General features: G+C 47.8%; 2 protein-coding genes across 6 annotated transcripts in view; both read left to right on the top strand.

Annotated features, from left to right (window-relative positions):
- Window positions 1–15,327, top strand: part of LOC147010725 (sodium/hydrogen exchanger 2-like) — a 101,106-nt gene extending 85,779 nt beyond the window's left edge. For 4 of the 5 annotated variants that reach the window (XM_085860431.1, XM_085860428.1, XM_085860429.1 and 1 more), the window contains 3 exons: window positions 13,788–13,889; window positions 13,994–14,084; window positions 14,202–15,327. In XM_085860431.1, coding sequence (XP_085716557.1) covers window positions 13,788–13,889; window positions 13,994–14,084; window positions 14,202–14,473 — 465 coding nt within the window. In that variant the 3' untranslated portion in view covers window positions 14,474–15,327. The remainder of the gene's footprint in view (window positions 1–13,787; window positions 13,890–13,993; window positions 14,085–14,201) is intronic. The other variant, XM_085860430.1, reaches the window with a different exon arrangement.
- Window positions 15,328–19,918: 4,591 nt separating this feature from the next.
- The window catches only part of LOC147010724 (sorting nexin-9-like), a 47,930-nt gene continuing 45,974 nt past the window's right edge, over window positions 19,919–21,874 (top strand). Inside the window, exon 1 of the mRNA XM_085860240.1 lies at window positions 19,919–20,185. Within this exon, the coding sequence (XP_085716366.1) occupies window positions 20,174–20,185 (12 nt within the window). The 5' untranslated portion in view covers window positions 19,919–20,173. The remainder of the gene's footprint in view (window positions 20,186–21,874) is intronic.

The raw sequence follows: 21,874 nt of genomic DNA, 5'->3' as shown, positions 1-21,874 counted from the left end.
TATATGTATACACATATATATATATATATATATATATATATATATATTTATATGCATATATACACATATATATGCATATATATATATATATATATATATACACATATATATGCATATATATATATATATATATATATATATATATATATATATATATATATTGTTGTGGTTACCAAATTCGCAAACCACCATTCAGGTCCCTTAGGTGAGGTATCTCGGTAAGTACATGTGTAGTTAGGTCCAAACCCGTTGTCTAGTGGGAATACATGTCATTTATGCGTGCTGCGACTCTTCAGGATAGCCGTTTTTCTTTTACTATCTTTATTTTGGACCAACCGCCATGATTACAACCACAACCACCGCTTCACCACAACCGCCACGACCTTCACGTCACACCTCGCAACCGTAGCATCGCCACCGTTCTTGCCCCGCTGTGGGTACCGGTGTTGGACTCGTGCAGGGCGCGCGTCGAACAGCGTGTACAAAATCACGGATTTTGTGCTTCAAAAACGGATCAAAAACGACACACGCCCACTTTTTGCCGTCCAATCGGTGAGCGAGGGGCGATTTGGCCCCGCCTCCAGGACGATCGATATATGCAAATTTGTGGATCAAAAAGCCTTCACGCCCACTTTTTCTCGGGCCAATGGGGAGCGAGGTGAAAGGTCAAAGGGAGGGGGTCAAAGGCGAAGCTACGGGGGGATAAAAGGACCGTGTTCGTCAGGTCGGAGAGTCAAGAAGAGGAGAGTCGGAGAGTCCAGAGGCGGAGAGTAGGAGAGTCGGAAGCAGAGGGTCAAGACTTCGCGGGTGGTGGAGCTGCTCGTCGTGTGCGGAACGGAGGGGACGGAGCTGTGGAAAGGCGGCGACACCAGACGAGGGGGTGCTCGCGTCGTGCAGGAAGCTGCACCCGAGGGAGGCCGACAGCGCGACCTGGCCGAGGTGGAGACGCTCGTCGCACATAATAAAGATCCTCTATACCCCGAGCATCAGCAACCCCCTCCTGTTTCCCCCCGCGCTGAGATAGTGCGACCAAGGGGGCCCCTTTCCCACCCCCTGCCAGACACTGTCCGCGAGGTCCGCGGAGTTGGGGCGCCATCGCCGCTCCGCGTCTCATCACCAGACGGGTAGGCGCGACCCGGTCTCGGCCTCAGGCCCGCCTCATTCTTGAGGGTATTCTTTCCTTGGTTTTGAGTATGTGTTGTCGGCGCCGTCTGTGAGGTAGAATTGTATAAGTGTTGCCGTGTGCTCGGTAGTCGGTATTAGCTCTGCATTGTGTTTTCGCTTTTATATTTGCTTTTTGTGTCAATGGAATTGTGTTTTTTCTGTGTGCTTTTGGTGGAATTGTATATGTGTGCTTCCCGTGTGCCGCGAATAAATGTGCTTTGTGTTGAACTGTTTCCCGCTTCGCTTCGTCATTTCTCCCATTGAATCCTCATCTTGCTTCACGTAAAGGGTTGGTAGTGGGCTGAATACGCCCGATAATTAATCGAACCGTCGAGGTCGACGATAACACCGCTCGGTTATTCTGATAGTACGGAACGGGTCGCTTAAGTGGCCCGTGTCCGAAGTCGACCTGCGGCGAGGTGCGATCGCCCAGTCTACCCTCCGCGTGGGTACTTAGGTAGGTCGAATTTGGCGAGCAACCCTATCCCACGCGGGGGCTGATTGGCTCGATCGCGGTGAGACCGAAAGGTCCACCCGTGACTGGTTCCCGGCGTTAGTCCGAGAGGGTCACGACTGGATTGTCCGTCCGGTGGGCGACGTGCCGCGATTCGAGTTACGTGGCCGTCGCACGCCGGCGGGCGCGAAATCCGCAACACTGGTGTCAGGTCGTGCGATACAAATCCATCGCCCTCCTCGCGGCACTGGTATCGGAGAACAGGAAAACGGGCTCTCCTGTCTCCGGCTAAATTCACGGGAATCGGTCCAGGGGTGAGAGAAGCGACCCCCGATTCCCTCCAAATTACGAGCGAGCAAATTAACCCTTCACGAGAAGCAAGATGGCGTCTCAAGGCGAGCGGGAGCCGGGGGTATTAGAAATGGATGTAGAATGTGTAGGATCCATGGTCCAGGATGGAATCCCCGAGCAGGAAATGTTGTTTGTGCAGGAACACGGACTCGCCCAACTGAACCCAGGGCCCGAGGTGGGTGCGGCAGCGGCCGCGGTGTATGACACCTCCCCCCCCCCTCTCCACCAAGACCCTTCCCCAACCCCTGCCGAATCGGCTCACCCAAGCGCACCCAACATGGCCCAGCTATTCGCCATGCTGGCGGCAATGAACAAGCAAATGAATGAAGTGAAAACGACGATGGATGCGAATACACAACAAATAAACGAAAAGATGGATACAAATACAAACGAAATGAAAGGCATGAACGAAAAGATGGATACAAATACAAACGAAATGAAAGGCATGAACGAAAAGATGGATACAAATACAAATGAAATGAAAAACGAAATGAACAAGCAAATAAACGGAATGGAAGCAAACATGAAGGAAGAAATGAAAAAGTTCCGGGGTGAGACGCAGAACATGGGCCGATGCCTGCAGGCGGGCATGAAGGCCGTGACAAAGGAAATAATAGTTGAGACAAGGGAGGTAAAGGGTGAAGAGTTGGCAGAGACACGGGAGATAGAAAAAATAGAGGAAAGACCACACGAGGAAGACGGGGTAAGTGACGCACACACACACACAGAGGTAGTGGAGGATAATGGGGGTGAGCTGGCGGACTGGGTAGAGACCCAGTGCGAGCACCTGGATGGCCTCCTCCAGGAACGAGGGGAGGGAGTATGCCCCCTTGAGGCGAGTCACGACCAGGTGAGTTCGGTCGTGCTTTGCGAGGTTGAGAGGACGGGTGCTGTGGACGGGTGCACGGCGAGCTTGGGGGGTATAGAGGCCCCGGAGACCCTTGTGGGGACACAAATCCCCAGTGTGGTTGTCCCTGTGTGTGTGGTGCAAGGTGTGAGTGCGCCCCCGTGTGTGGAAGCGACCCCGTGTGTGAGTGGTGTGGTGGCGATGGAGCCAGAGTACGTGCTTCCCAGCACGCCGTGCGTGGGTGAGGCACCGTGTGTGAGTGAGGCCGTGTGTGTGAGTGAAACGGCCAGTATGAGTGAGGCACCACGTGTGAGTGGTGTGGTGGCGATTGTGCCGGTGTACGTGCTTCCCAGCACACGGTGTATGGATGAGACACCGCGGTTGAGTGCCCCCGCGTGTGTGGATGAGGCACCGCGGTTGAGTGCCCCCGCATGTATGAGTGGGGCACGGTGTGTGAATGAGGCACCGCGGGTGAGTGCCCCCGCATGCGTGAGTGAACGGCCGTGTGCAAGGTCGCTGTGTGCAAGGGAGACCGTGTGTGTGAGAGAGCGGTATGTGAGGGAGATGTCGGTTGGCATGCGGGAGCACGCAGCCGCGTCTCCCGGTGTGAATGTGATGGAGTGGACTGTGTGCGTCGTAACACGCAGGTATGCGTGTGTGGAATGGACACGGAGACGGCGACAGAGGAGAGAAAGCCGAGTAGCGGCTGTAGCTGTTTCGAGGACCGTGCCGGGTTCACCCAGCAGTGAGCACGCGGTTCGTGCTGTGCAACGCACGAGACCGCCACGTGCTCGCTTGCGAGAGTGAAGTCCCGGTCCGGAAACGCACGCGGTGGATTTGCCGATCCCGCGGACGGACAAAGTTTAGGCAGGTAAATGGATTTGGACCGGACGGGTTCTCCACGCGATCGTGTGTGTTCAGCTCCAACGGGCAAAGCACATGTGTTCGCGTGGGAAACCCCTCGAGAAGTGGGGCTTGTGTTTTTTTGTTTTTGCGCACGGTGACGTCATGGCTGCACGTGTGGTTGGAATCCGGCAGGAGGGGTATCTCTGCCGGATGGTCCCGTCCAAGGAGGGACGAGGAACACGTGCAGCTGCATGACGTCACGGGCAGGTGCAAAGTGCGCGAGCTCTGAGTTGCCGCGCAGGTGCTGCGCATGAAAAAAAAAAACAAGCAAGCCTCACTTTCGGGTGCACAGGATTCCTGGGCAAGGGGTGAAAGACCCCCTTGACACCCTGGGCACAGGATGGAAACTAGTTAGGGGGAAGGGTTAGCTTAGCTAGACCGGCTCCATGGGGCAGGGGTAAGTCCTCATGGAGTCCGTGGAATGGATTAGTTAGAGGGATTGTAGCCAGATTTAGGTTGGGAAATAAAATGATTACTTTGGAGACAGAGACAGACTTTGGATGTGTAGAGGGGACGTAGCTTAGCTACGTAGTGTTAAAAGGAACGTGCTACTAGTTTAAGGGACGACGTGGGAGCACGAGTTAGTTAGGGGATGTAGTTAGGAGGATGGCAGAGTTCAGCGGTGTGTGTGTTGAAGAGTTGGTGAGTGAAGTGGAAGCATGTGCTTGGTGAGTGAGTGAGGCCAGCGGGTCTGTGTGTATGGAGTGAATGGGGAATGCATGGTGCGATGAGTGATTGGGGGGGAGGAGTGACTCCCGCCCAAGGGACCCCGGGGTCAGAGTAAAGTGAGTTAGCTGGGTTAGTCAAATTTACAAAATGGAGGTCGTTTTGTTGTTGGTGGGAAAGTAGGCTCGAAACCCGTTTGGAGGGGTACAGGAGCCCTGTTGACGGGCTTGGGAGCGTGGCTGCGAAAGGTGAGTATCGCTGAGTGGGTACCCCGGGCACCAGGCTAGTCGGCCGCGGTAGGCCATGGGCCCATGGGGGGCCGGGATGGAGTAGTGGGCACGGGTACGCCTGCTTGGTGCGGGGGCCCGGGGCGCCATTAGCCGCGTGGGCAGTGTTGTGGGCACGGGTGACCCTCGGAAAGGGGCCCGGGAGGCCGGCCTGCCACGTGTGCGTTTCAGGGGAGGTGCCATGGGGGGCACTCCCCGGTGTTAGGGAGCTGGTAGGCTCGGAGGCAGTGTAGTGCCCGGGGGTGCCATAGCGGGAGAATCGGCAGAGGGTCGTGCCTGCCAAAGGGAGCCACGTGTCCCAGCCAGGAGACCGTGTGAGGGCACGGAGAGAAAATTGGGGGGCGAGGCCCGAAATTGTGAGGACACCAACACAGGCGACGGGAATCTGGGTTGTTAGAACCAATAGTTTAAGCAAGAGGCACTTGTTGAAAGCCCCGGGGTAGTTTAACAGTTAAATGGTTAGGGTAGATTAGGAGATGTACCCCTCCGCACCATCCATCCCCTCGCTCTCGTTGTGGGCCGCTGGACCCACTTTGGGTTAGATCGCCGAACTCTGGGGAGGCCATTCTGAGGCTTGAGTTGGGCCTCGACACAGGACGTTAGCTCTCCCTTATTCCCCTCCGGTAAGGGAACGCAGGGGTTGGGAGTAGGCTAGGTGACAGGATAGGTTAGCCGAACAAGGACGACAAAGGGGGTTAGGGGACGATTTATAGTGGGGAAGTAAAAATAAAAACAACAAAAAAAATAAGTTGGGGCTAAATTGGGGTTTGACAAATTAAGGGAGTGGGTATGTACAGTGACAGGCAAAGGCGATAGGTTGGGAGGGAGACAGGTAGGTAGGTCCGAGCCCGCCTTCCAAGTGGCCAGCACCACCGCACTCCCTCCACCAACCTCCATTGAACGGCAAAGGCTGGCCAACTTCATCGGCTGGCTGTTTTTCTTCAAGGCCTGTGCCGGCCAACTTCATCGGCAGCTGTTGTTTTGCTGCGAGGCCTGTGCCGGCTGGATCGTCTGCAGCTGCTGTGCTGCAAGGCCTGTGCCGGCCAGTTCATCTGCTGGCTGTTTTTCTTCAAGGCCTGTGCCGGCCAGTTCATCTGCCGGCTGTGTTTGCCTGCAACGGCCTTATTCTGCGGGCTGAGTTTGCCTGCTGCCTTTGCCATGCCCACTGCCCAGGTTCACCAGCCCCGTTCAATTTTGCTTTGCCCCCCCTGTTCATTTCCATGTGCGCCAGGATCCGCAAGGCAACAGTTTGCAAGCTGCGAGAACTGCCCCGTTGGCAGCTACAACACGGGCCTGCAGTGGCGGCCCGTGCACCGTGTTTGTGTTCATCCATCCATTCGTTGTGCTCATTGCGTGTGCCACTTGAGCTGGCACGGAGACTGCGTTTGTGCAGCCCATGCACCGTTGTGGTTCACTGCGTTCAGTTCAAAAGGGAAGGCCTTGGACTGCGTGTGAGCAGCCAGCCACGTTCCCTGTCACCTGCATTGTTTGAGCCAGAGACTGCATGTGGGCAGCCTGGCTCCCTGCTAACTGCTTTTCTTTTGCAGAGTTCAATGATCCTGGGCCATGGTTTAGTGTAAAATTTGTAAGTTAAGGTTAAGATGTACTGTAAATATGAGTGCGCCCCCGGCATGTCTGTCTAGCGCCGGCAATTTTATTTAAGTCGTCCGTGTGAGTGAGTTTGTTTAGATAGTTACGCAGCCCTCAGGTTATTTATTTTGGGGACACGAATACCATGAATGTCGCACTCAGGGATCCGTAGGTAAAATGTACTAGGGGAAAACTACACATGATGGCACACGAAAATTTGACGACTCGGGACGAGTCTGTAAAAAGGGGAGGGGGTAGTGTTGTGGTTACCAAATTCGCAAACCACCATTCAGGTCCCTTAGGTGAGGTATCTCGGTAAGTACATGTGTAGTTAGGTCCAAACCCATTGTCTAGTGGGAATACATGTCATTTATGCGTGCTGCGACTCTTCAGGATAGCCGTTTTTCTTTTACTATCTTTATTTTGGACCAACCGCCATGATTACAACCACAACCACCGCTTCACCACAACCGCCACGACCTTCACGTCACACCTCGCAACCGTAGCATCGCCTCCGTTCTTGCCCCGCTGTGGGTACCGGTGTTGGACTCGTGCAGGGCGCGCGTCGAACAGCGTGTACAAAATCACGGATTTTGTGCTTCAAAAACGGATCAAAAACGACACACGCCCACTTTTTGCCGTCCAATCGGTGAGCGAGGGGCGATTTGGCCCCGCCTCCAGGATGATCGATATATGCAAATTTGTGGATCAAAAAGCCTTCACGCCCACTTTTTCTCGGGCCAATGGGGAGCGAGGTGAAAGGTCAAAGGGAGGGGGTCAAAGGCGAAGCTACGGGGGGATAAAAGGACCGTGTTCGTCAGGTCGGAGAGTCAAGAAGAGGAGAGTCGGAGAGTCCAGAGGCGGAGAGTAGGAGAGTCGGAAGCAGAGGGTCAAGACTTCGCGGGCGGTGGAGCTGCTCATCGTGTGCGGAACGGAGGGGACGGAGCTGTGGAAAGGCGGCGACACCAGACGAGGGGGTGCTCGCGTCGTGCAGGAAGCTGCACCCGAGGGAGGCCGACAGCGCGACCTGGCCGAGGTGGAGACGCTCGTCGCACATAATAAAGATCCTCTATACCCCGAGCATCAGCAACCCCCTCCTGTTTCCCCCCGCGCTGAGATAGTGCGACCAAGGGGGCCCTTTCCCACCCCCTGCCAGACACTGTCCGCGAGGTCCGCGGAGTTGGGGCGCCATCGCCGCTCCGCGTCTCATCACCAGACGGGTAGGCGCGACCCGGTCTCGGCCTCAGGCCCGCCTCATCCTTGAGGGTATTCTTTCCTTGGTTTTGAGTATGTGTTGTCGGCGCCGTCTGTGAGGTAGAATTGTATAAGTGTTGCCGTGTGCTCGGTAGTCGGTATTAGCTCTGCATTGTGTTTTCGCTTTTATATTTGCTTTTTGTGTCAATGGAATTGTGTTTTTTCTGTGTGCTTTTGGTGGAATTGTATATGTGTGCTTCCCGTGTGCCGCGAATAAATGTGCTTTGTGTTGAACTGTTTCCCGCTTCGCTTCGTCATTTCTCCCATTGAATCCTCATCTTGCTTCACGTTAAGGGTTGGTAGTGGGCTGAATACGCCCGATAATTAATCGAACCGTCGAGGTCGACGATAACACCGCTCGGTTATTCTGATAGTACGGAACGGTTCGCTTAAGTGGCCCGTGTCCGAAGTCGACCTGCGGCGAGGTGCGATCGCCCGGTCTACCCTCCGCGTGGGTACTTAGGTAGGTCGAATTTGGCGAGCAACCCTATCCCACGCGGGGGCTGATTGGCTCGATCGCGGTGAGACCGAAAGGTCCAGCCGTGACTGGTTCCCGGCGTTAGTCCGAGAGGGTCACGACTGGATTGTCCGTCTGGTGGGCGACGTGCCGCGATTCGAGTTACGTGGCCGTCAGCACGCCGGCGGGCGCGGAATCCGCAACAATATATATATATATATATATATATATATATATATATATATATATATATATATATATATATATATATATATATATATACACACATACATGTACATATATATTGTTGCGGGCCGGTGGGGTCGGGTGAGAAGACCACAAGGTGGGGGAAGCTACATTGATTCCCACCAGACTCCCCGGAATTAGAGGCCGTCGCTCACGGATAATTCCTGACGCGGCGAGTCGCTTAACTGACCGTGGACGCCAATAACTCAACCGCGTGACCAAGGGTCCTCCCGTCTATGGAATCAGGTTACCTAATTAACCACGTGGTTTAATTATCGGGGAACCACGCCCTCGGTACGCCTTGTCCGAACCGGATCACTCTACCGGATTGGAGCACCTTTCCCGATCGGATGCAGCCGAGCGACACTGCCAAGGACGTACTGGCTAGAAGAAACGGATCGTTGGGAATAAAGACCCGGCTAAACATTGATTCGAATCATGCTGGACCAATGAGAGAAAAGACAAAGGCGAGCTGGGAACATTCGTAATGACAATTATTTATTAAGAGCAAGCGAGGAAAAGCATGTGGCACAACAAAGATTTATTGGGTCTGTCACGCAGGGAAAGAGGAGAGAGGTGTGGTGCGACAATAATACAAGCAACTTACTAAAGCAGACACAGTGCAGACTTGACGCGAGATTAATAAGAGTAACAACAATAAGGATCTTCTACAGACTTATTCAACAGACAGGTGCCAGCACACTCAGACACACACAGAAAAAGAAACCCCAATGAGAAGGGACTTTTGCAGTCAGGGAGGGAGGGGGTTGAGGTTATGCTCTTGGTACCTGGCGTTTCGGGGGAGGGGATGCTCCGAGGTGCCGTACCCGACAGTAGTCGTGTTTTCTCTGGTCCAAGTCGCACGTGTGGTGCCTGTGTTCTGAAGGAGGAGCTTGAGTGGAGAAGGGCGGAGTCCAGAGGGCGAGGGTGGAGCAGTAGGCGGAACCAGGCAGGAGGCGGTTCGTCGAGGCGAGATGTGGGCGGAGCATATGAACAGGACGTGGGCTGTCGAGGCAAGACGTGGGTGGAGTCGAGAAGCAGGAACACTCCACGTGAAAACACCCACACACCGAACACACTCTTCTCAATTCGGAGGAGCTTCCCTGTTTTTTATGGAGCCCGAGGCTCAGGGGAGGGGCCATGCCGAATCCGACGTCATCGCCCGAGTCGTGCGTTCTGACTGGCCCCAACCCCTCACATGGTCCGCCGGCTTGGGCTGGGTTTCGGGCAGACGCCGGTACAGTCCGCCCACCTGGGTGCTAACGCGTACGTGACTCGCCGCACATGTCTGGTTTCGGGTAGACGGTGGAAGCTCAAAGCGCTAGTCCAGCCCAAAGCGCACGTCGTGGATTTTGCTTCAGAAAAGAAAAACAGTGGGGATGGAATAAAAAAGGAAAAATGATTTAATAACCTAACTATTAGACCATAGCAATGCACTTCCTTGTCTTCCCACTAAACAAAAGGAAGGGGTCTATCTACATGTATATTAATGGCATAACTGTCTTGGGACACCTATCTGTTGTGTGCATGCGGTTCCGAGAACCACAATAATATATATATATATATATATATATATATATATATATATATATATATATATATATATATATGTGTTGTTCGTCTTTCGGCTGCTCCCGTTAGGGGTCGCCACAGCGGATCATCTGTTATAATCCACATCCTGATTTGGCACAGATTTTATGCCGGATGCCCTTCCTGACGCAACCCTGGTCGCCTCTTACAACACAGGGATAAGGATTGGGTTTCGCCATGATTCCGGGCTGCCCTACACCCTCTCATAGCGCGGCCCAGTACAGAGCACCCGTCCTCAAACGATCCTCCAACCCAAGCCTCCGAGTAGCCGGATTACAGGCACACGCCACTACGCCCGGTATATATATATATATATATATATATATATATATATATATATATATATATATATATATATATATATATATATATATATGTATATGTATATATATATGTATATATGTATATATGTATATGTATATATATATATATATGTATATATATATATATATATATATATATATATATATATATATATATATATATATATATATATATACATATATATACATATATATATATATATATACATATATATACATATATATACATATATATACATATATATACATACATATATATATACATATATATATATATATATATATATATATATATATATATATATATATATATATATATATATATATATATATATATATATATGTATATATATATATATATATACAGTGGGGAGAACAAGTATTTGATACACTGCCGATTTTGCAGGTTTTCACACCTCCAAAGCACGTAGAGGTGTGTAATTTTTATCATGGGTACACTTCAACTGTGAAAGACGAAATCTAAAACAAAAATCCTGAAAATCACATTGTATGATTTTTAAATAATTAATTTGCATTTTAATCCATGAAATAAGTGTTTGATCACCTACCAACCAGTAAAAATTCCAGCTCTCACAGACCTGTTAGTTTTGTCTTAAAAAAGCCCTTCCATTCTCCACTCATTACCTGTATTAACTGCACCTGTTTGAACTCGTTATCTGTATAAAAGACAGCTGTCCACACTCAATCAATCAGACTCCAACCTCTCCACAATGGGCAAGACCAGAGAGCTGTCTAAGGACATCAGGGACAAAATTGTAGACTTGCACAAGGCTGGGATGGGCTACAGGACAATAGGCAAGCAGCTTGGTGAGAAGGCAACAACTGTTGGCGCAATTATTAGAAAATGGAAGAAGTTCAAGATAACAGTCAATCTCCCTCGGTCTGGGGCTCCATGCAAGATCTCACCTCGTGGAGTCTCAGTGATCATGAGAAAGGTGAGGGATCAGCCCAGAACTACACGGCGGGACCTGGTCAATGACCTGAAGAGAGCTGGTACCACAGTATCAAAGAAAACCATAAGTAACACACTACACCGTCATGGGTTAAAATCCTGCAGCGCACGCAAGGTCCCTCTGCTCAAGCCAGTGCATGTCCAGGCCCGTCTGAAGTTTGCCAATGACCATCTGGATGATCCAGAGGAGGAATGGGAGAAGGTCATGTGGTCTGATGAGACCAAAATAGAGCTTTTTGGTTTAAACTCCACTCGCCGTGTTTGGAGGAAGAAAAAGGATGAGTACAACCCCAAGAACACCATCCAAACCGTGAAGCATGGAGGTGGAAACATCATTCTTTGAGGATGCTTTTCTGCAAAGGGGACAGGACGACTGCACCGTATTGAGGGGAGGATGGATGGGGCCTTATATCACGAGATCTTGGCCAACAACCTCCTTCCCTCAACAAGAGCATTGAAGATGGGGCGTGGCTGGGTCTTCCAGCATGACAACGACCCGAAACACACAGCCAGGGCAACTAAGGAGTGGCACCGTAAGAAGCATCTCAAGGTCCTGGAGTGGCCGAGCCAGTCTCCAGACCTGAACCCAACAGAAAATCTTTGGAGGGAGCTGAAAGTCTGTGTTGCCCAGCGACAGCCCCGAAACCTGAAGGATCTGGAGAAGATCTGTATGCAGGAGTGGGCCAAAATCCCTGCTGCAGTCTGTGCAAACCTGGTTAAGAACGACAAGAAACGTCTGATCTCTGTAATTGCAAACAAAGGTTTCTGTACCAAATATTAAGTTCTGTTTTTCTGATGTCTCAAATACTTATTTCATGCAATAAAATGCAAATTAATTATTTTAAAATCATACAATGTGATTTTCAGGATTTTTGTTTTAGATTCTGTCTTTCACAGTTGAAGTGTACCGATGATAAAAATTACAGACCTCTACATGCTTTGTAAGTGGGAAAACCTGCACAATCGGCAGTGTATCAAATACTTGTTCTCCCCACTGTATATATATATATATACATACATACATATATATATTTCTCTATCCTAAAATAAACCATATGCTTGTATGTATTATGTACGTATGTATGGTCCATTCTGAGTCTGGGAGGTCGGTGGTTCAAACCTTGGCCAAGATAAACCAAAGCCTTTATTTTAAAAATGGTACGTGCTGCTTCCTTTGCTTGATGCTCACCATTTAAAAGGATAGAGCATTGACAAACAATGCTGGGAAGGCAATGGCAAACGACCTAGTTTAACCTTTGACAAGAAACTGCTTTGGCAGCACCAATGCTCTGTAAAGAGTATGGTACATCAAAATCAAAAAAGTCTTTGTCTGTCTGAACCTTGTGAAATTGAAAACGCCTTGGCCGATCTCCATCAAATTTTGCATACATGTTGGGGTGACATGTGAGCTAGTCGTGAGCCCAATAAAAATTGCCCACTTACCCACTGAGGGTGGGAGAGATGACCCGGACGAAAAGCAATGCAATATATGCGTGTTATTCCAGGTCAAATTTGAATACAAGGACGAGGGTGAAATCAGAATTTTATGTTGGGGAGAGAGTGCAGTCATGAGTGCAAGCTGATGTTGCATCAACGTCATTCAGTAATGTATTTCACTGATGCAGTAATTCACTCCAGGAGGGAGCAGGTATTTACTTGTAACTAAAATCTACCAGGGACAATATTGGGTAGCCAATGAACCCTCTCTGGAATGCAGCTGTGTGGAGGGTTCAAAATGTTCCACAAATGAAACGCTTGGAATATCCAAGAAATTCCAAAAATAAGTACGAGACTTAAAATATAAAATAAAAATGCATATTATTTTATACAAATTATAAATATGTGTTTATATTATAGTAATAAGAACATTTGTGTGTAAATCATTCACAAGTGTATCACATTTGTAGAGTAAGAGGGTTATTAATTCAAAAAATTTTTTTCAAAGGAATTATAAGGAAATTTTATGCCCAGGAGGAGGCCATTCGGCCCATCATACCTGCTCCACACCAATACCAGAATAAATAAATCCGTGGATACCCCTTCCCTTCATGTACAGCTTTTTGGCTGCTACACTGGTGCTCATTTCGCCGACCTCAGAAGGATGAGAGGCTGAGTCAACCCCCTGGTGTTAATTCATCAGAAAACGGGGCTTGAACTCAGGACCCAAGAATCCCAAGCCACCACCCTCACCACGAAGCCAACACCAGGTTAAATTATCAATTACTTCGTTCAATTACTCATTATGCCAACGGGTAGCAACATTTGCTGTGAGTGGAGGTTGGGGGGGGAGGGGTGGTGGGAGGTGCTACTGATGCAGTGCCCCCTGTTGGTCAGAACATTAATTTGTAATCTGTCCGTGGTATGGTGCCGGTGATAACCTTCACTCACATTCTTTTCAGATCAGAAATAAACGCACTTCTCGATGTGGCCTAATCAACCTTTTATTCGACGCTCACATTCATGAGTCTTACTTTAACAATATGACCCTTTTATAATGTACGTAATACAGTTCGGTATTTTATTTGCTTTGCTAGTTTGTAACCTGACATGAAATTGTGCGAACTACATTATTTAATAGTTTAATTGTTTGTATTTGTTCATCCAAAACCTTCTCCTCTTCGAAAGTTCGACCTAATTTACCAGACATTGCGTATTCTTTTTGTTTCGTTCCCCCCCTAGCATCCATCTTACAGCCGCCATAGCCTGCCTCACGATGACCTTGAGAAACAAGTTGCAGAGATACTTCTACGTCGGCGACGGTGTCTGAGACGTCCCATTCAGGTCTGACAACAGATAAATGTATCGTCAAAAGAAGCAGTTTTTGGTTGACCAACACGGTGACCACAGTTTCACAATGTCATCAGTGCAGCTTTCATGTGTTACAGACCATCCATCAGCAAATGACTCTCCCAGGCAACTCTTCCAACCACAATCGAGTACCTCGCCATCATTCGGGTACAACTCCAGCACCACCAGTTTCCACAAATCCCCATTTAAATTTGCGGTTTACTAGGACATACCTAAGTCATCACTATCTTAAATAATGCACGATCCTGACATCACTTCTTAAAATCTGCCATGTTTTATTTGCAGGTTATACCATGTCGATCCCAAACTCCAGAGAGTTGGCGCACCGATGCAATTCCACTAATTCTGAAAGATTTGTATCAACTCACCGTGCAGAATCCCGTTCCCATGATGTGGGAAACGATGAGGTAGAGAACATTGGACATCATCTTTGTGGACATCCTCAGGATGCAAGTGAGCATTATAATGCTTGGCTACTGGGACAAGTGGATGACATCACTGAAGACAACCAAGAGTGTTTGACTGCTGACTCTTTGTCATGGACAAAAAGCTTGTAATAATGTTTTGTTCCTTGGTAGATTTGGCAGCCAGCGAACTGATTATAAGGTAACTTCAAGCAATAACAAGGAACTTTGATTCAGGAGGAGGCCATTCTGCCCATCATGCTGACACCACACCGACGCAACATTAAATAAATCCCTCAAGCTGAAGACTTCATTTCATTGGGAGTGGGATAGAGGGGGGGGGGAGTGTGGATGAGTAAAGTGTGACATGTTCAGGGACATCATCATGGTGGTAGAAATTTATTTGTTTGTTTAGTTTTGGGGGGGGGGTGGGTGAGTGGGGTTGGCGAAGGCGATTTTGGGGAGAGGAATGCACAAACACCGACCAGACTTTATCTTTTGATGAAACCTCACAGGCATCGCAATCACTACAGATGTATTCAATGACTCATCCATACTCAATGTGAATGTACACATGAACTAGACTCAGTGGTGTAATGGTTGGAGCGTCTACTCCGAATCTGGGAGGTCTATGGTTCAAACCCTGGCCGAGTCATACCAGAGACTTTAAAAATGGTTCATGTTGTTTCCTTCTTTGATGCTCAGCATTTAAAAGGAAAGAGCACAAACAATCCCTGTCAGTTGGCATCCATGGCGAGGTGGGAATTCGTCCTGAGGAAATGCTGAGCTGATTGTGGTGAGAAAATCAGTGTCATTGTTGTGATGTTGCTGGTACCCAGGGTATCCCTGGAGGTGACAGCACTTCCCTCGGGCTGAGTGGCCATGTTTAGTGTTTGTCTCATTTATATGTCCAAGTGTGTGTGTGAGTGGCTGCTCCATTGTTTAGACCTTGTATATAAAAAAAAAGTTTTTAAAAAGTCCTGCCAATATATATCTGTACCCCTCTATCTCCAATGCTTCCGGGTACCAATGTATCTAATGCCAATTTAAATTTATCTCCTGTTTCTGCTGCCACTACTTTTCCATGGAAACCATTTCATGCAGCAACTACTCTGTGAGTGAAAGACCCCTGCCTTACCACCATATTAACTCTCCTCTTTACTTTCACAGGCTGATTCCTGGTCTCAGCAGTCTAAAAGCATCAAAACGTATATTCCAATAGTACGTAATTAATAGACATATGTGTGTGAGGTCAGGGTGAAACTGACGTTCAAGCAATACGTAATTAATAGACATACATAGTATAGTCACGTGGCTTCACTGTGAAAGGAACAATTCCAATCGTACAAAATTTATAGGCGTTCATGTGGTCTGCAACCAACGTTCAAACAGGACATGATTAATAGGCATATAGTCTTCACGGACTGACTGACTGACGGACGGACGACTTCACGGACGGACCGTGCTTTTCTTTTTTAGCTCACCTGGACTTTAGTCCGGTGAGCTCATGCGATCGAGCAGTGTCCGCAGGTGAGTGAGTGAGTGTGTCCGTCCCGTAAACACTTCAGTCATTATCGCTTGAACCAAACACACGATTTTGATGAAATTTGGCCACAAGCTTCATATCTGATGCCGCATGAGGGTTTATTGACCATATCAAAATCTGTGCTCGATAAGGGGATTGATGGAGGGTTTTTTGACCCACCAGGACCCAAATACAAAATATGTATTTGCTCTCTTCTCCAAAACTACACACACAATTTCGATGAAACTTGACCACAACCTTCATCACCCATAATGTACCAAAGTGTATTTTGAAGGCATCAAAATCTGCGCTCGTTTTGGGGGTCTACAGGAGTGGGGTGGGGGGAGGGTGTTAAATCCCCCCCTCCCCAAAATAGGTATTTCCTCTCTTCTCCGAAACCACACACATGATTTCAATGAAACGACCACAACCATCATCACCCATGATGGACCAAAGTTTGTTCACAGCAGGAAAAAAAATCAGGGTCTAAGAGGGTCTGTGGGTGGGTTTGAGTGACTGTTGCTCCTGATCCAGATGAGCTTTAGGACGTGTAGTCATATATATATATATATATATATATATATATATATATATATATATATATATATATATATATATATATATATATGTATATCTTCTTCCTCTTTCGGCTGCTCCCGTTAGGGGTCGCCACAGCGGATCATCCATATGATCCGCATCGTGATTTGGCACATGTTTTACGCCGGATGCCCTTCCTGACGCAACCCTGGTCGCCTCTTACGACACAGGGATATGGTACACCTATTTTAACCGGGGTATACACTGGCCCAGTATACTGGTACTCATTTCGCCGACCTCGGAAGGATGACAGGCTGAGTCAACCCCCTGGTGTATAAATTCAGTGGCCCAACGGGGCTTGAACTCAGGACCTTTTGGATCGCAAGCCGCTGCCCGAACCACTGCGCCAACACCAGGCTTATTATATACATACATATATATATACATACATATATATATATATACATACATACATATATATATATATATATATACATACATACATATATATATATTAGGGTGGTCCAAAAACAGCAAAAAAAAAAAAAAATTCAGATGTTGTCTCCACAAGCCTTAAATTATTCCACTATGATTCAGTAACGCGCATAAATTTTTTTAAGTTGATCGGAGGTGATTTAGAGGTCGCTCCATATGACGACTTTTAGTTTCATGAGTTGGTTAAATTAGGGTATGGTCAGGTACGATTAGGGTACTTCTGGACGTCTGAGGTGGAAATGGAGTGCATTTTCGAACTCTATGGGGTCGATTTACTCTAAGAAATGACTGCACCAACATTGAATTTACTACCATTTCGAAAATATGACCTAAAACAAGATTTATCATCCTTGGAGTTGAGTAACTAATCCGACTCATTTCGATATTTTCTAATCTGTAATTAATTTGTGCTCCATCTAAACATTTCTTCGAGTAAATCGACCCCACTGAGTTCTAAAATGCAGTCCATTTTCACCGAGGAAGTTCAGAAGTGTACGGATTCGCATCTCACCATACCCTAATTTTTCAATCAATGGAATTACAAACTATTAGAATATTTCGTCTCATTTACCAAATACCACTATCATCTCCGCCTCTATTGCTGTCTCCACTCCCGCCTGAACTTATTTCTAGCCGGCCCAACATCCAGTGTTTTAGATTCAATGATTCACGAAAAATATGTTAGTTATTTATTTAGTTATTATTATATTAAATTAGGGTATGGTGAGATGCGAATCCGTACACTTCTGAACTTCCTCGGTGAAAATGGACTGCATTTTAGAACTCAGTGGGGTCGATTTACTCTAAGAAATGTTTAGATGGACAACAAATTAATTATAGATTAGAAAATATCGGAATGAGTAGGATTAGTTACTCAACTCCAAGGATGATAAATCTTGTTTTAGGTCATATTTTCGAAATGGTAGTAAATTCAATGTCGGTGCAGTCATTTCTTAGAGTAAATCGACCCCATAGAGTTCGAAAATGCACTCCATTTCCACCTCGGATATGCAGAAGTACCCGTAATCGTACCTGGCCATACCCCAATTTATTCAAGTCATGAGACTAAAAGTCGTCATATGGAATGACCTCTAACTCACCTCCGATCAAGGTAAAAAAAATGTATGCGCGTTATTGGATCATATTAGAATAATTTTAAGCTTGTGGAGCAACATTCTATTTTTTACGACTTTTTTGGACCACCCTAATAAATATATATATATATATATATATATATATATATATATATATATATATATATATATATATATATATATATATATATATATATATATGCTGAGACCCCCTTTCCAGGGAAGATGTGGCCATGCGAACACAGCTTAAGTTTAGGACATAGTCACGATACCACATGGCCAGTTTGGTCTGAATCTGGTTGTCGGTTTCTGAGAAGAAGATTTTTGAATGAAATACCAATATTTGGGGTAAAAACCCCATTTACCCCCTTTATAGGGGGTGCATCCAGATGGGGAGCACAACTCCATGGGACCTTGCTGTCCTGATGCATTGTACCAAATGTGGTCTCTCTTGGTCAGGTGGTTTGTGTGAGATGTTTTCATCAAATGCTTATAGACAGACACTGGGTCCCACTTTCTGAACTCATTTCGGAGACATAAGCTAAATATTAATTTGCTTTCAGTTTAATGCATGCTCGAGCTAATGCAGGATCGAAAATGAAGAAGAAGCTCTCCAACCCACCCTGATTCGTTCGTTTCTTGGCTTTGCCGATTTCATATTAAAGATAACCCGACGTACATACTTGAAGCAAAAACATGCCTACGGTTTATGTGTGTATATAATAAATTGTGGTTATATACCTGGTATCACTCCAATTGGATTAGATCATGGACTTACACCCAGGCCTGAGGCCTAAGGCCTACCGATGTGCGCTGTTTCGTGCAATGGCGGTGCATGATTTTCTTGAGGGTAAAGTCAGAAACGAATCGATTTTAAAAAACGTTTTCCCCTGATGTTTATCTCGACAAAATTAGGAGGTGAGGTTAGAGAAAGCATCTGGAATAATAAGTCCATTTAAGGGACACAAATGTAACAATAATCACGATAAAATTTGTATAATTCCTCAAATAAATACTTACCGTGTTGTTATTGTTATCGGAAATCCACACGACAACTTATTGTTTGATCACAAAACATCCCTCATTAGTAAATGTACTAACACATGCTCAATGGCGGAGCGTTGTTGTTTTCAAACATCAGAAGACATGTCACAACAAAACCTGGCTCGGGAATGAAACAACACGACCCGAGCGGTGCTGAAAAGGGGGAAAACGCTCAACAAAAAGGCAAAAACGGTTGAAAATGAAATCATCCAAAATTAACTTTTTCGTTAACAAAGTTAACTTAACAAGTGGCACAACCAGAAAAATGGAGGTCCTCGGTCGAGCACATGTGGGATGTGTCCCACGACCAATCACGACCAATGAGCCAGCCGTTCCTTTTCAATGGTTTCCTTTTCAATGGTTTCGTTGGACTGCTTGCTCGAGTGCTTAAGCCGCTTAGCGAGCGCTCCACAGGGAACTTTTCGCTGTTCCACGAGCTTCATCAATGTCTGCAAGAAAAGAAAAGACAAATTTGAACTTCGATCCAGCCGTTCTATACAAGGTGCGAAAGTTCCATGGAAGATCTGAAGAACGTTTTTACGGGGTGAAGTGAAGAGGAGATCCCGACAAGTTTTGGGGATTATTACAGAGGAACCGGGACCTGGATACGTGGAGTAAGATTGCGCAGGTTTGACGGGTTTATGCTCTCCTTGCGTTGGAGTTCCTCGTTTGATTCCTTCAGTGTGAATCCAGTTTATTTGTTCACACTTTTTTCATGAGGTAAATGTGTTACTTGTTGGAGCGCTATATAGGGTCATGGCGGTGTAGTTCGCGCCTGAATAAAAAAAATGTCACATAAAATAAAACAACCTTTCCTTACGGGAAGGTGTTTTTACCTGTGACTCTTTCACCATAGCTTGATATAGTTACTCTGTTACGGGTGTGATGCGAGAAAAATCTTTAAATGTTCGACATTGAAAGCCTCAAATTGAAGGATTATTGATGGGAAGGCGGTGACTAATTTATTCCCCTTTTTTCATGCATAAATCGGCAAAAGGCGAAGTTTGGTGTGATTTGTGTTAATGAAGTTTATTCGGAGTGTGGAAGGGTTATTGAGGTGATATCGAGGTGATATCGAGGTGATATCGACCGTTGTTGTGCGAATTGAGGTGTGGCGGTGTTCATGGTTGATTGATCCGAGTTCTGGCCAGACCCGTGATGTCGGCGCAGGTGAGGTGACGATCCACGACTAAACCACGAGGGTTGTGGGTTGTTTGTGCGGCGGTCTTGGGTCTTGGGTCTTCAAGGTGTACTATCTGTGATCCATCCCATTAAACCCATATTTACACCTTGTTGGCTTCTTCCGCGAAAAGTGTTTTGGTTTTTTTTTTTATTTTTTTTTTTTTCTTCTTTCAATTAAAAGCTCTTGTGTCTCATCGGAAACTTTCAAAACGATCAGAGAAACGATCAGAGAAACGATCAGAGAAACGATCAGAGAAACGTCCTGGAAACGTTTTGTTTGTAAACTTCCTCGAAGTTTTAGTTGGAAAAACCAATTGATTTGTGTCGCTCCTCAAACTTCTGTCCCCTTCGTCCCTTTTTCCAGCACGTCCAGCTTTTGTAACCTCCATTAACTTCTCATCCGAGTTTCCTACTTCTTCACACCCCCGTGCCCCCTGCCCCTCGCCCCGACGTCCCAGCTGCGTGCCCCCTCGCCCCGACGTCCCAGCTGCGTGCCCCCTCGCCCCGACGTTTCAGCTGCGTGCCCCCTCGCCCCGACGTCCCAGCTGCGTGCCCCCCTCGCCCCGACGTCCCAGCTGCGTGCCCCCTCGCCCCGACGTCCCAGTTGCGTGCCCCCCGCCCCGACGTCCCAGTTGCATGCCCCCTCGCCCCGACGTCCCAGCTGCGTGCCCCCTCGCCCCGACGTCCCAGCTGCGTGCCCCCTCGCCCCGACGTCCCAGTTGCGTGCCCCCGCCCCGACGTCCCAGCTGCGTGCCCCCTCGCCCCGACGTCCCAGCTGCGTGCCCCCCTCGCCCCGACGTCCCAGTTGCGTGCCCCCCGCCCCGACGTCCCAGCTGCGTGCCCCCTCGCCCCGACGTCCCAGCTGCGTGCCCCCCTCGCCCCGACGTCCCAGCTGCGTGCCCCTCGCCCCGACGTCCCAGTTGCATGCCCCCGCCCCGACGTCCCAGCTGCGTGCCCCCCTCGCCCCGACGTCCCAGCTGCGTGCCCCCCTCGCCCCGACGTCCCAGCTGCGTGCCCCTCGCCCCGACGTCCCAGCTGCGTGCCCCTCACTCCGACGTCCCAGCTGCGTGCCCCTCGCCCCGACGTCCCAGCTGCGTGCCCCTCACTCCGACGTCCCAGCTGCGTACCCCTCACCCCGACGTCCCTGTCATGTGCCCCCGTGTTTTGTTTTTTTCCCCACCTATCCCCCCCCACACTCCTCTCTCTCCTTTTCATGTTGTGATTTCCGAGCGTTGTTTCCTTTTTATTTGTTGTTCTTGTGAGATGTGTGTATAAATATGTATGGCATGTTTATTTTATTTTATTTTATTTTATTTTTGTTTACACTTATTGTCACTCTCTGGTGTCGCTTTTATTTGAGTGTTCCGTACGTTGATGGGAGAATACATGACAGACACACAATGTATCCCAAAAGGAAGGCTTTATAAGGCTGCGGCTTTGAGCCAATGTTCCTTGACTCGCACCCTCTTCCATTAACAAAGCTTCTTTGTCTTGTGTGTAAAGCAAGTCGCGGAAACTTCCCCTGCAATAAAAAGTTTGAAGGCAAATATGTTGAGGGTTTCCTTCAAATTATCTTTTGTCTGGAGTAATCCTCTGTTGTTTTGGGTGAGTGGTCTTAAGCAGAGCCTTTTAAAATCGTCTCGCACGTAGTCGGTGTTTGTTTTTTGCTCATTACTT

Source organism: Eptatretus burgeri, chromosome 16 (assembly GCF_056783735.1).
Source record: "Eptatretus burgeri isolate ZD-2024b chromosome 16, Ebu_testis_v1, whole genome shotgun sequence".
NCBI lineage: Eukaryota > Metazoa > Chordata > Myxini > Myxiniformes > Myxinidae > Eptatretus > Eptatretus burgeri.
This window is presented reverse-complemented; position numbering and strand designations above follow the sequence as displayed.